Source organism: Suncus etruscus, chromosome 14 (genome assembly GCF_024139225.1).
Source record: "Suncus etruscus isolate mSunEtr1 chromosome 14, mSunEtr1.pri.cur, whole genome shotgun sequence".
In the NCBI taxonomy this organism is placed as follows: domain Eukaryota; kingdom Metazoa; phylum Chordata; class Mammalia; order Eulipotyphla; family Soricidae; genus Suncus; species Suncus etruscus.
This window is the reverse complement of record NC_064861.1, coordinates 40608271-40625032: the sequence shown is the minus strand read 5'-3', so window position 1 is coordinate 40625032 and position 16762 is coordinate 40608271. Positions and strand designations below refer to the sequence as shown.

At 36.4% G+C, this 16762-nt stretch overlaps 1 protein-coding gene across 3 annotated transcripts in view; it reads left to right on the top strand.

The window, feature by feature from the left end:
- NETO2 (neuropilin and tolloid like 2) overlaps nucleotides 1–16762 on the top strand; it is a 73495-nt gene that overhangs the window by 30300 nt on the left and 26433 nt on the right. For all 3 annotated transcript variants that reach the window (XM_049786251.1, XM_049786250.1, XM_049786252.1), the window contains one exon: nucleotides 11179–11407. In XM_049786251.1, the coding sequence (XP_049642208.1) occupies nucleotides 11179–11407 (229 nt within the window). The remainder of the gene's footprint in view (nucleotides 1–11178; nucleotides 11408–16762) is intronic.

Here is a 16762-nt window from a genome sequence, read left to right as displayed (position 1 = left end):
GAAACAGAAACTGTTCCAAAGAAGTTATGTGACCTTTATAATCTGATGTACAAACAACTCCCTGTGAGCACGACTAAATGTAAGAACCACAGCTAAATGTATGAGCACCTCTCTAGGCAGTATATAATCTCCTGGCCATTGTAGTAACTGTAGTCGAACAAAGAGGGGAAGGAAAAAGTATAAGAAAGGAGAAAATAAATGTTTTAAAGAAGGCAAATAGAAATTAGCATTAAAAAATGATAGCACAAAGGCCTGAAGTATATGCTTGGAATTGCATGGTCCCGCAGCAGATGTAACTGAAGTCCCTAACAATGCTGACCTACTAATAAGTATATAATTAATTTATATGGATAATTTTTAAAATATGTCTGTTTATATAGTTGTATATATAATTTCCATAATTTAGAAAACCTGAGTATATTAAATATTTTGGGGGAGGAAACTTTAGGCCATACTCATTGATGCTCAGAGGTTTGTCAGAGATTACTCCTGGCTCTGTTCTCAGGAATTATTCCTGTCAGTGTTGGGGGACCATATTATATACTGGAAATTGAATCTTGGTCTTTTGTGTGTGACCAAACGTTCTACCTGTAGTTCTTGTTTTTTTTTCCAGCCTCTGTATATTCTTGACTTATGCTTATGCTATTAACAGAATAGCAATTAAATATGTAAAGCAGATATTTAGTAGACCTAAGGAAAGAAATTGACAGCAATAAAAGTTAGAGGCCTTTAATACCTTGCTTTCAGCTATGGGTAAATTATCCAGGCAGAAAATTTGGAAAACAACATTTACTCTTAAATGACATGCTGTAATTGGTGAGCTGAGACAAATGTGGAAATTCCATCTTGAGCCCAGAGAATATATGTTCTTCTCAGGTCAACCTATAACATCTCTAGAAAATATTATATTGATAGAACAAAAATAAATCTCAGTTTACAAAGATTGAAAGCATATTAATCATCTTTTCTAGTTATAGTAGTATGACCACTAGCCATAGTGGCTTTTCTAGTCTAATGGTAGGTAACTAAAAATCAGTCACAATTTTAAAATAGGAAAAAATGACAACAAAATAACAAAAAAATATGAACATTTGTTGTCAGAAAGATAATAAGACCTGACTTTGATTTTTTTATGTTCAGATAGAACCTGAGCTTGTTATGAGGAGCCCTGAGTGCAGAGTAGGGTATGGTCCCAAACAACAAAAACTAAATATTCACAAATAAGTGAAAATTTTTTAAATGCTTTTATAACCAGTGATTCTAATGAGAAACCAAATAGCACTTTGAAGCAAATGAAAATTTGATTCAATCATGCCAAAACTAATAGAATGTAGCAGAAATTTTCATAGCTATAAATACCTAGAGTAAAAAAATACAATCTCAAGTAATCTAAGCATTCCTTGAAGAACTTGAGAAAATACAGTCCCAGATCAGTAGAAGGAAATAAATGAAAACAATCAAAGCAAAACTACAACATATTGAAATGACAATAGAAAAGATCAGTGAGGGCCCGGAGAGATAGCACAGTGGCGTTTGCCTTGCAAGCAGCCGATCCAGGACCAACCGGTGTCCCATATGGTCCCCCGTGCCTGCCAGGAGCTATTTCTGAGCAGACAGCCAGGAGTAACCCCTGAGCACTGCCGGGTGTGACCCAAAAACCAAAAAAAAAAAAAAAAAAAAAAAAAAGAAAAGATCAGTGAAGCTAAGTGGTGACTGTTTTGAAAGATGAAATTGGCTAACATATCTAGAGTGACCAGGAAATAAGAACTCAAATCAGAAATGAAAGAAGAGGCACTGATACCAAAGAATTACAAAGAAACTATTATGAATCATTAAGTGCCAACAAACTGGATGTCCTATAAGAAATGGATAACTTCCTAGGATTATACCAAACCTACCAACATTGGATCCTAAGTTCTGAAACAGACTGATTAGGAAATAAAATTTATAGTAAAAAAAATAATGAAGACCAGATTTGGAGAACTTTAATAGTGCCTTCTAGCAAGCATTCAAAGAATGAAAACCAATCCTTCTTAATGTTTTCCCCAAAATACCAGCTGGAACATGTTCAGATTTCATTATATAAAGCCAACATTCTCCAGATACCAAAATCAGAAAAGATACCAACAAGAAAACGTTATAAACTGATATCCCTAAGAACATGGATAACAGGAATTTGCAACAAAATGCTGGCAAATCAGATGCAGCAAAATATCAATAAAGATCATCATATACCACAATAAATGAGATTTACTCTAGGGATTGCAAGGATGTTTCATTCACAAATCACAGAACTGGTTCTCAAACTTTATTTGACCTACTGCCATATTTTAGAAAAAGACATTACTCGGTGCCTTCTCCTGAAACCTACATTCTTTAAGTGAAGTAAATACCCTTACAAATATACTCAGGTTACTAGAATGTCCCAGTGACCCACCAGGGTGCTGTATCACTCACTCTGGGAAAGTTGCAAACTGGATAAAAACTGGAGAAACAGTGGGTAGGGCGGTTGTCTTGCATGCTGCAGATCCATCCACATCATCCCCTATGCCCCATATGATCCCTCTGCATCTGTTTGACCTCCCCAAAGTGGCAATTGTAGGTTTTCTCAGTGACATTCAACACTGGATGACTGTTCTTTCATGTTTTCTGCATTCTTTTCTATTAGTGTACAGGAACACTCTTGGTCCTGCCCAATAATCCTACAAACACAACTGGAATAGTGGGATTGGACCACGAAAAAACACTTTCTATTTTGAAAAGAAAATGTTGGGTGGGTACTCCTGTGGCATCAGTGCAGAGAACACAAATACAGGTGTACAGCACTATGTGAGGGTTTTCACTAATAAATTCCCTGGAGAAAGTCTCACCTCTAGAAAATCTGTTTATCTCTATGGAACAAAGATCTGCAGAGGGCCTGGCGGTGGCGCTAAAGGTAAGGTGCCTGCCTTGTCTGTGCTAGCCTTGGACAGACCGCGGTTCGATCCCCCGGTGTCCCATATGGTCCCCCAAGCCAGGAGCAACTTCTGAGCACATAGCCAGGAGTAACCCCTGAGCGTTACCAGTGTGGCCCAAAAACCAAAAAAAAAAAAAAAGATCTGCAGAAAACTTCAGAAATAGGGGCCAGAGACATGGCATGGAGGTAAGGCATTTGCCTTGCATGCAGAAGGACGGTGTTTTGAATTCCAGCATCCCATATGGTCTCCTGAGCCTGCCAGGGGGCGATTTCTGAGCATAGAGCCAGGAATAACCCCTGAGTGCTGCCAGGTGTGACCCCCTCCCCAAAAAAAGAAAACTTCAGAAGTGAAGTGGAGAAGCACAGACTGAAAAAGTGCCACCAACAAATCTGCAAGCAAGTGCTGGACACAAAACAGCAACCAAAGGGACTGATGACAATGAACTTAAAGAGAATAGATTTTATACCAGCACTGTGTGATGCTATAGCAAGTAAGGTGCTTTGCCTTGCATATGATCTACTTAGATTCAATCCCTGGTGTTCCAGTTGGGAGCAGCCATTCCCACAAAAGAACTGGCTGTTTCCAGAGGCCACACTAGTTAGCAGACACCCCAGAGGTAAATCCTTCCCTGTAGGTCATAATACAGTTTAGCTGTCCCTAGACTATTGGCAAATGCAGTATTATTCCCTCAGTTACAAAGATTAGTTTGCTAAATGATTATTGGGTATGCATGCATGCAATCTCCCATCATTGTCAAAGTGAGATGTATAATGATCAGCTGCCAGGCACCAAAAAGTGAAACTCTGGGTAAGACAATAGGTTTGCAGACTTTGATGCAGAATTACCCGTTATATAGATACAGAGCACTAGAGCTAAAATCACCTGCTGTATATAGGTATACACAAATCAAAAACACAGGCATCTGTTCAATCTTTTCTAAAATATTTTTACTAAACATCATGAATTACAAAGTTGTTCATAATACAGTTCCAGCTATTTAATGTTCAACACCTCCCATTACCACTGACCTTTCCTCCATCACTGCCCCTTATTTTCTATCGAACCCCCCTACCTTTTCCCTTTGCCATTATGACATATAACTCTCATAATGGTGTTACTAAAGGCATTGAGAATTTTTTGAGCTGTTTGATCTGGTTGAGCCTTCTATGCTACTGTTTTTGCTCATTTAGCTTAGTGGGGTTCTACACAACTTTCCCACCTAATTTTCAGTGCTCCTACTGGGCTCTTAATGCTGTGAAATTTGGAGGTGTCTAGGAGCTGTATAACTAGGACAACTGAGCAGCTTGGTGCCTCTTTGAGATTAGTGGTAGAGCTGTGAAGCTAGGCTTCAAGCTATGCTTGAAGACTGTGTGTGAAGTAGAGGAGGGAATTGAGTGGGGCACTGGTTCTTTTGGCAGGGCAGGGACCTGGCTTGCCCCATTCCAATATCACAAGATCTCAACCCAGACTCCAGGCTTACCTGGGCCAATTCAACTATGATGAGCTTAATCTCATCTATTTATTCTTTTTTTTGTTTTGTTTTGAGCCACACCAGGGATTGAGCAGGGATTACATCTGGTTCTGTTCTCAAGGATTACTCCTGGCTCTTAGATCTAGAGGATTGAATTCAACCCTCGCAGTGGTCCTCAAACTATGGCCCGCGGGCCACATATTGTATTTGTATCTGTTTTGTTTCTTCATTGCAAAATAAGATATATGCAGTGTGCATAAGAATTCGTTCATAAGTTTTGTTTTTACTATAGTCAGACCCTCCAGTGGTCTGAGGGACAGTGAACTGGCCCCCTGTTTAAAAAGTTTGAGGACCCCTGCTAGTAAAGTATGGGAATTCAATCTTCTAGAATATGGGATTTAGAGGATTGAACTTAGGTCGACTATCTGCAAGGCAAGCACCCTGACTACTGTACTATAGCCCCTATAGCTATTCATTCTTACAGGCATTTAATTCCCTTACAAAGCATCCTTGTCTGCCAGAAATCAGTCAACTCACAGGCATTAGCCGATACTGTAAACAGAAACACCAGGTCTCTACTTAGATCACCTGGATCTTTGCATCCTGTCCTTAACTCCCATGAAGCATCAAGTATAATGAAATTACTATTAAAATGAAGAAATTTGAGGCCGGTGAGGTGGCGCTAGAGGTAAGGTGTCTGCCTTGCAAGCGCTAGCTAAGGAAGGACCATGGTTCGATCCCCCCATGTCCCATATGGTCCCCCCAAGCCAGGAGCAATTTCTGAAAACTTAGGCAGGAGTAACCTCTGAGCATCAAACGGGTGTGGCTCAAAAACAAAAAAAAAAAAAGAAGGAATTTGACTACTTTAGTTGATGGTGATTACAGCCCAGGAAAGTTCTTAAGGAAAATCAGAAATTTAACCAACCTTCCTCATCGCGGTTCGATCCCCCGGTGTCCCATATGGTCCCCCAAGCCAGGAGCAGTTTCTGAGCGCATAGCCAGGAGTAACCCATGAGCATTACAGGGTGTGGCCCAAGAACCAAAAGAAAAACTGTAGAAAGTTCCAGCTTTTGGAAAATTAACTGTTAAATAACAATTAACCAGAGAGCTCATAAATAGGACAGATTGGTTACTGCCGGAGGAAAGTAGTAAATTCTTAAATGGTAACGGTGTAGTGACAAATTTTGTTAACTGTTGTAAGATGTATCTTAAAGTTCTGCATCACAGGAAGGTTTGTATTTGGTTTTGGGTTTGGGTCCACACTCAGCATTGCTTATGGTACTATACCTGTATCTATACTCAAGAGTGATCCCTGTTAGTGCTTGGGGGACTGTAGGCATGCACAGATTAAATCAGGGTTGGCTTCTTGCAAGGCAAGTGCTTTAATCCTTGTACTATTTAATCCTTGTACAGACCTCAAATGAGGCTTTTGAATGTATAGGTCATGAACTAGATTTACATCGTTTTCTAGTATGGATTTAAATAATGTACAGATAAACTAATGTTATTTATACCTTAATTTAAAGTTATATTTCACAGACCAGAAAGGTATGGAACTACTGGAACTTACACTTATCCTGCAGGAGGTCCAGTTCCATCTCTGGTACCAAATGATCATTTGAGCACTAAACCAGGAATAGTAGTTCCTGGGCACTCCCAGGTTTGTGCTTAAAACTAAAAAAAAAAAAAAAATCACATATAAATTATATAATGAATATGTTTTTGCAAAACCAGTTTTATTTTTATCTATTATCAAAGAACAGGTGGTGTTTAAAATCATTTAAAGCTGTATATCCTCCAGGAAAACATTTGCAGTATTTTAAGTTGAAAACTCAACACTACGCTAATGATAATGCAAATAAAACTTACCTGTTTTGAAATGTATATTATATATATATATATATCAGTTCATTTAGCAGTGTTAAACTAAATTTTTTTTAAATTTATATATTCATAATAGAAAAGTATACTATATCAATTTAAACACCAAACCTACTTTAGTAGATTTCAGTAAACTGTTCCTATATTATATTAAAAGACAAGAAATAAAATTTCAAAATAATTCTAGAATGAAAAGATGAGGAGCCAGAAAGATATGGGCATCTCTTGTCTTATAGGCAGTGTATTTATCTTTCACTCAGCTGCTGACTTGTGTACAATCCCCAGTTCTCTTTATTGTGCCCTGAGACCTCCAGGAGTGATCCCTGAGCCAGGAATAAACCTTGAGCACTGCTAGGTGTAGCCCAAAAAGTAAAATAAAAAATAATTCAGGATTCATTACCAAATTAAAGGACCTTTATAGCAGCAGTAATCAAGACATTTGCTAATAAAGACAGACACATAGATAATGAAACCACAGTGTACCCTGAAATAGTTTCATATAAATGTGATTAATAACTTGTCACAAGTATATCAAAGCAATTTAGTGAGGAAAGGATAAGTTGTACTGAGTATGGCCATCCATATGCAAGTAGGGGAAATAATCTTAGCTGAAATCTATACTTTATACAAAATTTTACTCAAATTTCATTTTAGACAAATATAAAATCATAACAATTTAAATTGAAAATATAAAAGTTTAAAAATTTGTGACTTTGGTTTAGGTACAAGGTTTCTTTAATTTTTTTAAATTTTATTTTATTTTAGGCACTGTAACTTTCAGTTAATATAGACATAAACATTACAGTGCTATAGCATCTACCACAGTGCAGCTCACACCATTGTCTGAATGTCCTTATCTTGCTCCCATATGCTCCTACTAAAAAAACCAGCTCTCAGTTTCTGGTGCCTATAGGCATTTGTTGATTCTTTACTGTGTTTCTTATCCCACATATGAGAGCATACATTTGTCTGCCCTTCTGACTACCTTCACTCAGCATAATACTCTCCAAGTCCATCCACGTAGCAGCAGATTGCGTGATTTCATCTTTTTCTGATGACTGAGTAGAATTCCACTGTGTACTAGAGTTTTTTTGCCCTGTAATCTGTTTGAATTGATTCCAGATTTTAGCTGTTGTGGGAAATGCAGCAAATAATATACAAGTGCAAACAGAGGTCTTTTCTAACTAGAGATTTTGGTCCCTTGTGCAGATGCCAAGAAGTAGAATTGCTTAATCATATGGAACATCAGCTACTTTGTTTGTTTGTTTGTTTTGAGAAGTGCTTGTATTGTTTTCCTAAACAGTTGAATCAGTTGACATTCTAGAACACCAGTAGTGAATAAAGGTCTCTTTTTCTCCATATCCACACCAATGCTGATTTTTTTGTTTTGTTTTGGGATGTGTCAGTCTCACTGGCATGAAATATCTATCTCATGGTGGTTTTGATATGCGTTTCCCTGATGATAAGTGATGCAAAGCATTGTTTCATATATTTTTAGTGTTAGTGGTTTTGGGGCCACACCTGGTGCTTATTACTCCTGGCTCTGCTCAAAGATCACCTCTGGTAATGTTCAGAGAATCATATGGGATGCCAGGAATCAAACCTGGGTTGGCTGCATACAAAGGAAGCTCCTACCCATGATTCTATTGCTCCAGCCCTTTTCCTCTATGCCTTTTGACCAGCTATATCTCTTTTTTGAGGTAAATACAAAGTTCTTAAGCATTAAAGAAAAATTCATAAAAGAAAAATATATAAATTGCACTTCAGCAAAACTATAACTTTTAAGACTTGTGGTGGGATTGATTTTCAAATATTGTATTCCTGAGTCTTTGCTATAAGTAAACTTGTAAGTTGGTGCCTTAATTAACAAATTCTCTTTATTTTTTTTCATCACACTATTGAATAAAATGCTATCAACTGGGATTAAACATTTTTATATCACTTGAAAGAAACCTTTTTCAATTCAGAACAACATGATGATGATGATGGTGCTGGCCATCATCATGTGTTAGAAGAGTATGTCTTTTGTTTAAATACTGATTTCAAGCTATGATTTATAAATAAACCAATACAAAATATTTGAACTGATTCTTCTTTAGAGAAAACTTAGTCATTAATACCAAATTGCAGTGAGATAGTACTATAGTTATTTTTGGAAAATTTGTCGTAGAAAATATAAAAAGATGTCAGTGAACTATGTAAAAAAAAAATCGGAAAATCTGGGCCTGGAGTAATGGCACAGTGCTGGGGCATTTGCCTTGCATGCATCTGACCTGGATGGACCTGGATTTAATCCCCAGCATCCCATATGGTCTCCCAAGCTTGTGCTCAAGAATCCCTCCTGACAGATTTGAGAATCATATGTACTGCCAGGATTTGAATGCAGACCAGTCATATGCAAGGCAAGCACTCTACACATTGTACTATTACTACAGCCAAACATGAAAATATTTTCAGACTCAAACTCAGGAATAGGGTGTCTAGGAATAGGAGCATAAGACACGTCAGCTGTATCTTTATTTGACAATATTAAATGGAATTGAATGTTTTAATATCTTACTCTACTAAAATGATAAATTATTCTATTTTCCCTTTTATTATGTATTTTTGTTTACAATGTTATTAATAATGGTTTCTCATGGACATAATTCTAGAACCATACCCATCACCAGTCTCCTTTCCCCAAGAAATAAGCAATATGGTTGGAAGATATGCTGATTGAAATAAGTCAGGAAAAGGAGACAGATACAGAATTTTATATGTCAAACATAAAGATACACAATGGAACTGGAACAGTAGTACATTTGCCTTGCATGCGGCCGACCTGGATTTGATCCCCAGCATCCCACATGGTCCCCCAAGCCTGCCAGGAGTAACTTCTGAGCACAGAGCCAATAGTAACTCCTGAGTACCGCCAGGTGTGGCCCAAAAAACTAAATAAATAAATAAATATACACAGTGAGATAGAAACAATGATTTTGTACAAAATTTAGCAACTACCTTGAATACTGAATGTCAGGTAATAAAAATAAATTAGTTTTAAAAGTTAAACCAATTGACATGAAGATTAGATCAGAGGCCAGAGAGATAGTAGAGGAGATAAAGGACTTGCCTTACATGTGGCCAACCCAGATTCAGTCCCAGCATCCAATATCCCTGAACACCACTAGGTATGGTCCCAAAGCCCAAAGAAGAAAAATAAAAGAGGGAAATGCAAAAGAAGTAAATTAGATCAGACATTTTTAATTATTATACTAAAGATAAAAAGATAGTTTTATATAGAAAGTCTAAAGGTAAAAATGGTAAAGGCTACCTCTACACTTGAATACTCAAACTGGGATGTTCAAATGGATGCTGTTCAAGAAAAATATGCTTACAGATTTCATATATTTTATACATGCACATACCAAATAAATAATTTAAAGGATATGGAAGTTGTATTTCAATCTATTGTCGGTGGCTATTTTGCTCTTATAGTGGCTTTCTGAAAATGTCATTCTTTTGGAGTCTTCCATGTTTTTACTAATACCATTCCTGAGTGAAATAGGTGAGATGAAAGACAAATATTATGTGTATTTAGAGAAAAACCATAAAACTAAATATAATAAAAATAAATTATTGGACTATAAGTCATTTAGTGGTTTACTAAAAGGGAAGGAGACGAGGGAACTTCCACTTGTGAAATGGACAGAATTTGTGTTCAACTTAATAAAACTTGGTTTTTGTTGATTTTCAGTTGAAAAACGTATTGATATTTAGTAATGTACATCTGAAACTTAAGTTACACTGTTATTTTACTTCAAAAAATTAATAGCATTTCTTTTTTTATGAATTATAAACTACTTGAGAATATGAAGAGTTAGAATGGTTCTTTTATTATAATAATGTGTAGGAAAGCAATAGAGTCAATTAAGTTAAACTTCCTAATACCCTACCTACCACTGGAGTGTGAACTGGACTAATCTACTCCAAAAAAAAAAAAGAGACCTTCACTCAGGTGACTGTTTTCTACTCACTGGTTCACGGAAAAGGGGAAGGAAAAAGGCCAAGTTCCTCACCATCAAAGTAAAATCACCCCAACTTGCTGGTATACAAGACAAATATTTTTTAACAAGCAGTCTTTTAATGTTATAAGTAACAGTCGTGCAATTTGAAATAAAAAAGTCTGTTCTGCTCCTTTCAGTGTTTTAGATTCTATTATTAGAATTGACAAAAATTAATTGGAATTAGCTATTAAAAGTTTAGATACAGTTGTGTTCTCAATAAAGTAGCTTTTGTATATGACTTGTCTTTAAACTTTTTGTGATAATTGAATCACAGTGGATTACAAAATTACAAAGATATTTTTGGTTGAGTCTCAGATGTAAATCGTTCCAACAAGAATTTCCACTATCCTTCACCATGTATCCAGTTTACCTCCTGTCCCTCATCCTGTCTTTGTGGCAGGCACTTCCCACTCCCTCATAGCCCTAGTGTTCTCTTCCCTGATTTATGCTCATCTTACCCTGACCTAGTGGCAAGCTTCTACTCAAGACCAGCTCTCCTCCTATTCTTTTTATTGTCTACTGTCATTGGGCATAAGATATTCCCCTATGAAGTTTCTTTATATCCCACATAGGAGGAGATCATTGTGTGTTCCTTTCCCTGTGACTGATTTCACTCAACATGATGTTCCCAAGATCCATTGTTGCTTGCCTTTAAACTTTTGATATAATCTTTAGAGAGCATTCTTTGTAGTCTGAGAACAGCAGCAATATGTTCCTTTTCATTAAAAAAAAAAAAAAGCTGTGATAATAGAAATAGAAAGTTTGAATTAGTGGTTTTATTCCTTTTTTAAAAGCAGTGCTTTTCTTTGTTTTAATATTACAGATTTATCTGAGATTCCTAGATTACCAAATGGAGCATTCAAATGAATGCAAAAGAAACTTTGTTGCTGTCTATGATGGAAGCAGTTCTATTGAAAATTTGAAAGCCAAGTTTTGTAGCACTGTAGCCAATGATGTGATGCTTACAACAGGAATTGGCGTGATAAGAATGTGGGCAGATGAAGGCAGTCGGCTTAGCAGGTTTAGAATGCTCTTTACATCCTTTGTGGAGCGTAAGTAAATCTTTTTTATCCTTTTTATTTGGGGAAGGTGAGTATGCTCGCCATAAGTAAGTCTTATAGCATTGATATCTTAATGATTTTCATTTATTCAGAATATATTCTTGGTCTTGCCTTTTGATAAATCTGCAAGTTACAGAAAACGCAACAGTAGCTAAGTGTGAGTCCCTTATTATCGAAGAATTACTGGCAATAGTGAAAATACAATTCAAGTTTGTACATATGTTGCAGTAAACAGTTTAATGTATCTAAGCAAGCACATGAAAGGAGTACATAAAGGAAACCACATACCGTATTTATTCAAGTATTACGCACACCCATGTATAGCACGCACCCCTATTTTTTTTTATTAAAAATCGGTATAGAATTTTGTTTCACACCAAGCACTGTAATTGATAAAAAAATTTATTGAACACGTGCGGCCATGATAAAAATCATTTATTGACAACGTAAACTGGTATAAACACAATACCGAAATAAAATTACCAGTAACTATTTTATTTAAAATGCTTCCAAGTCAGATTCATCATCAGATACACGAAAGAGTTGTTCCCATTCTTCTCGAGTTAATTTTTCATCACTGTCCCAGTTGGCAGGAACATCTGTTTCTTCAGTTTCTTTGCTTTCTTCTGAGTCTGAATTCCACAGCAGGTCTTCTGTGTCGTGCATTTTCTTGCTGATGCCTGTCTTCAAAAAACTCTTGATGATCATTTCTTTTGGTATGTCTTCCCATGATGTTTTAACCCAGGATGTCACAAGAGATAGGCCAGGTTTCTTGAGTTTTTTTTTTTTCTTTGCCTCGTGGCTACAGCCCAGAAAAAGCACAGTGTGAACTCACAATTCGCCTGCGCCCTCATTGACCTGGCTGCCACGGCCACCCCACCCCAGCCCTCGTTTATAATGTGCACCCAAACTTTGATTTCTTTTTTTGGTAGAAAATTCTGCGCATTATACTCGAATAAATATGGTATTTTCGAAATTAAATATAGTTAACAGTATCGTCTTTGTGAAATTCATTAATTAACCAAATGTTTTTATTTTATGTTTAAGCTTATGAAAGTTTTAAAAATGTAGAGAGCCAGAGAGATAGCTCAGAGGAATGTAGCTTATTGGAGCCCAGACATAATCCCAGCACTATGTGATCCTCTTAAGTATCACCATTAGCAATTGTTTAAGTTGGTCCCTTATTGTGTGCATATATGATTAGGAGTGTGATTTCTTCCTGATATACATATCCCTTTATTATTATTTAGAAATGACTTTCTCAGTCTCTTTTTAAGTCTGAAATCTGTGTCGTCTGATTTTTAGTATGGCCACCCCAGCCTTTTTAAGTGAGTTGTTTGCTTGCAAGATTATCCTCCAACCTTTGACTTTGAATCTATTGTTCTGACTATTCTGATAATGTTTCTTGCAAGCAGCAAAATATTGGATTCAATTTTCTGATCTAATTTGCCACTCTGTGTCCCTTCAATGGTGCATTTAGTCCATTGGCATTGAGACAGATTACTGTATGGGATTTTGTGTCATCTTTTTGTAGGAGCTTGATGTGTTTATGGGGTCTACCTTGCTTTGAAGCAGACCCTTCAGTTCTTCTTTTAAGGTTGGTTTTTAAGTCTATTAAATTTCTGAGCTGTTGATTATTTGTGAAGTTGTTGTGTCCATTCTTTACGTCTGAATGGGTCTAGCTTTGTAAATTATTTTTGGAGAGGCATTCATTTCCTTGGGTTATTTTAGTATATCCCACCACTGCCTTTGGGCCTGGAGAGTTGCTTGTAATAAATCTGCTGTATATCATAAGGATGCTTCTTTGTATGAAATTTTCCTTTTTGATTTTGCTGCATTCAGTATTCTATATCTGCAGTTTTCATTATTATGACTAGGATGTGCCTTAGAGTGCTATTATTTGGATTTCTTTTAGCTGCTACTCTTTGGGTATCCAGGGTGTGAATGTATGCACTCTTTAGCTCTGAATCGTATTAGCAATGATGCCCTTGACTGTTGATGTTTTTGTGGGGCATTTTTTCCTGGGTCTCTGGGACCCCAGTAATTCTTATGCTGTTTCTGTTAAATTTTACCAGAGTTTTACTGTCATATGTTCACTTATTTTGAGGATTTTTTTTTCTTCTGTTTATTTAATTGAAGGCTTTTTTTCAACCTCTTCTGTTGTTGGAAATGTCATAGAGTTCATCTTCCAGCTCACTGATTCTGTCTCCCACAGCTGTTACTTTGCTGGTGAAGCCTTCCAGTGAAATTTACATTTTGCCTACCAAGGTTTTCAAGTTTACTATTTCTGTTTGAGGTTTTCTTATTTCTAATTTTTCATATCTTCTTGCATCTTGTGGATTTTCATTCTATGGTTTCTATGAATTTTTTGTATATCTCAAAATTCCTTCTCTAATGCTATAGGGTGCTGGTAATAGTTGTGTCTTCAAAACTACTATCTTTATTCACTAAACATGGAATAGATGCCATCACTAATAACAGATCAGATATGAAATAAAAAGGGTAAACAATAAAGAATAACTTGGATATAGGGAATTATTTTAAAAGTTTATATAGTCATAACCTTCACATAGACATAAAAGGCTTAAGAACAGAAAAAATTGCTTGGCCTCTTTGAAAAAGGAAAGTGGGGGCCGGAGAGATAGCACAGCAGCGTTTACCTTGCAAGCAGCCAACCCAGAACCTAAGGTGGTTGGTTCGAATCCCGGTGTCCCATATGGTCCCCCGTGCCTGCCAGGAGCTATTTCTGAGCGAATAGCCAGGAGTAACCCCTGAGCACCACCGAGTGTGCCCGAGAGAGAGAGAGAGAGAGAGAGAAAGAGAGAGAGAGAGAGAGAGAGACAGAGAGAGAGACAGAGAGAGACAGAGAGAGAGAGAGAGACAGAGAGAAGTGGATTTATATATTCAGAGGGCTTTCCAGATTAGCTAAAGAGAAATCTAAGAAATGTAGTAAAGCAAAGTAAAATAAAGTAAATAAATATATAAAAGTCAAGAGATGTCTAAGAAATATTGGGGAAAATGGAATTTTTTTGTTTAGGTTTTTCTCCAGATAACTTTGCTGGTTTCTGGGGGCAGAAGTCAAGTTTTACTGAATTTGAATTTACAAGGATACATAGATCTACTTGCTGCTAGAGCTGAACAACATGTCGTTTGTAAAGGGGATTTCACACAATACTTTATTTTCAATGTCCTTGTAAAAGTTATAGAATTAGGATTAGATCCTTAAAGACTACAGCTAGAACAAAATTCTAATAAATACTAATAGTTACTATTTACTTAAAAAAAAAAAAGAAGAAGAAAGGGGCCGAAGAGATAGCATGGAGGTATTGTGTTTGCCTTGCATGCAGAAGGTCAGTGGTTCGAATCCCGGTGTCCCATATGGTCCCTCGAGCCTGCCAGGAGCGATTTCTGAGCATAGAGCCAGGAGTAACCCCTGAGGGTTGCCGGGTGTGACCCAAAAACAAAACAAAACAAAACAACCAAGCAAAAAAAAAAGAAAAATTTATCCTAAAATTCTTGAATGCTCATGAGACCACAAATAGCTAAAAATCTTGAAAAAGGAAAAATTGGGGGATAGAGGGATATTACAGCAAATCTTTCACACTGCTGACCCAGGTTCAATCACTGGCAACACAGGTGGTTATCCAGGTATTGCCAGGGGTCATTCCTGAGCACAGAGCCAGGAGTAATATCTAAGCATCAGCAAGTGTGACACACACACACACACACACACACACACACACAAAAAACAGTACAAAGTTGGAGAATTTGATCTTCTTGATTTCAATATTTATTATAAAGCATAATAAAAACTGCTGGTACGTGAATAAGAACACACATAGACCAATAAATAGATCAAAAATAAACATCAAATCTATGGTCAATTTATTTTATAATTTTTAATGGTATCAACACATATCAGTGAAGGAAAGACAGGATATTTTTTTTCAACAAATAGTGGTGGTAAGACAATTTTCATGTGCAAAAGAATGAAGTTGGGCCCTTGTCTCACATTATATTAATAATTAACTCAAGACACAAGTGTGATGTTTAGCAGGTAGGATGTTTACCTTGCAGACAGCCAACCTAGCATCAATCCCCAGCACCTAAAACCTACCAGGAAAGATTGCTGAGCATAGAGACAGAAGTAAGTCCTGAGCAGTCAGATGTGATCCCCAAATAAAATATTAACTCAGAGATCAAAAATCATACCGAGTCTTGATATTTTCTTTGGCAATAATTACATGAATATGACACCAAAAGAAATAAAAGAAATTGGGCAGCACCAAAATAAAAACATTTAAGGAAAGGAAAGGAAAGAAAATCTACAGAAAGAGGAAAAGTACATGCTAATCATATATCTGTTAAGAGATGAACATTATCCGGAATATATAAACAACTTCTATGACAACAAAAAATACAACTAAATTTAAAAATGAACAAATTACTTGAACAAACATTTCTTCAATTAGCTAAACTAATGATTAGTGGGCATATCAACTGGTTCGAATGTTTTGGAAAAAATATGGATATTTTTCAAAAACTAAGATTCAGACTTCCATAAGACCCAGCAATTCACTTCTTTGTATATACCTCAAGGGCCCAAAAACTCTATTCCAAAAGACATTTGTACTCCTGTGTTCATGTACTCAAGGGACTAAATAGGATGCTGGGGATCAAATCCAGGTTAGCTAGGTACAAAGGAAAAAGCCCTACCCACTGTACGATTGCTTTGGCCACTCAGAGCTTCTTTTAACTATGTACCAAGAAATTATTTCTGACAGTGCTTTGAATTAAACATGCTTGTATGCATGAAAGCCCCTTCCTTGCTATACTTTCTCTCTGACTCTGATCATCTATTTATATTCTTTTGAGAATTATAAATTCAAATCTTCTATTTGTATTTCATTGTCATTTATTTTCAAGTTGCATGAGTTCTTTCTATATCTTGGACCTTATTATTTTAGAATAATGTACAAATATCTTACACCACTCAATAGGCTTTTAATTTTGTTTATATTTACTTTTGCTACAGAAGTTTTTCAATTTACTGTAGCCTTAACTGCTTATCATTATTATTTTTTTTCTTTTGTTGTGTCTCAAATCCTATACAACACCTTTTATGTTATTATCACAGAATTTTTCACTTATCAACATTTTTGTAATTATGGCTTTTAGTTATATATCTATTTTATTTTTTAAAAAAAAATTTGTTTCTCTTTTTGGGGGTCACATTTTGCAGTGCTCAGGTGTTGCTCTGCACTCAGAAATCACCCCTGGCAGGCTTGGGGGGGACCATATAGGATGCCAGGAATCAAAACACCATCAGTCCTGAGTTGACCGCAT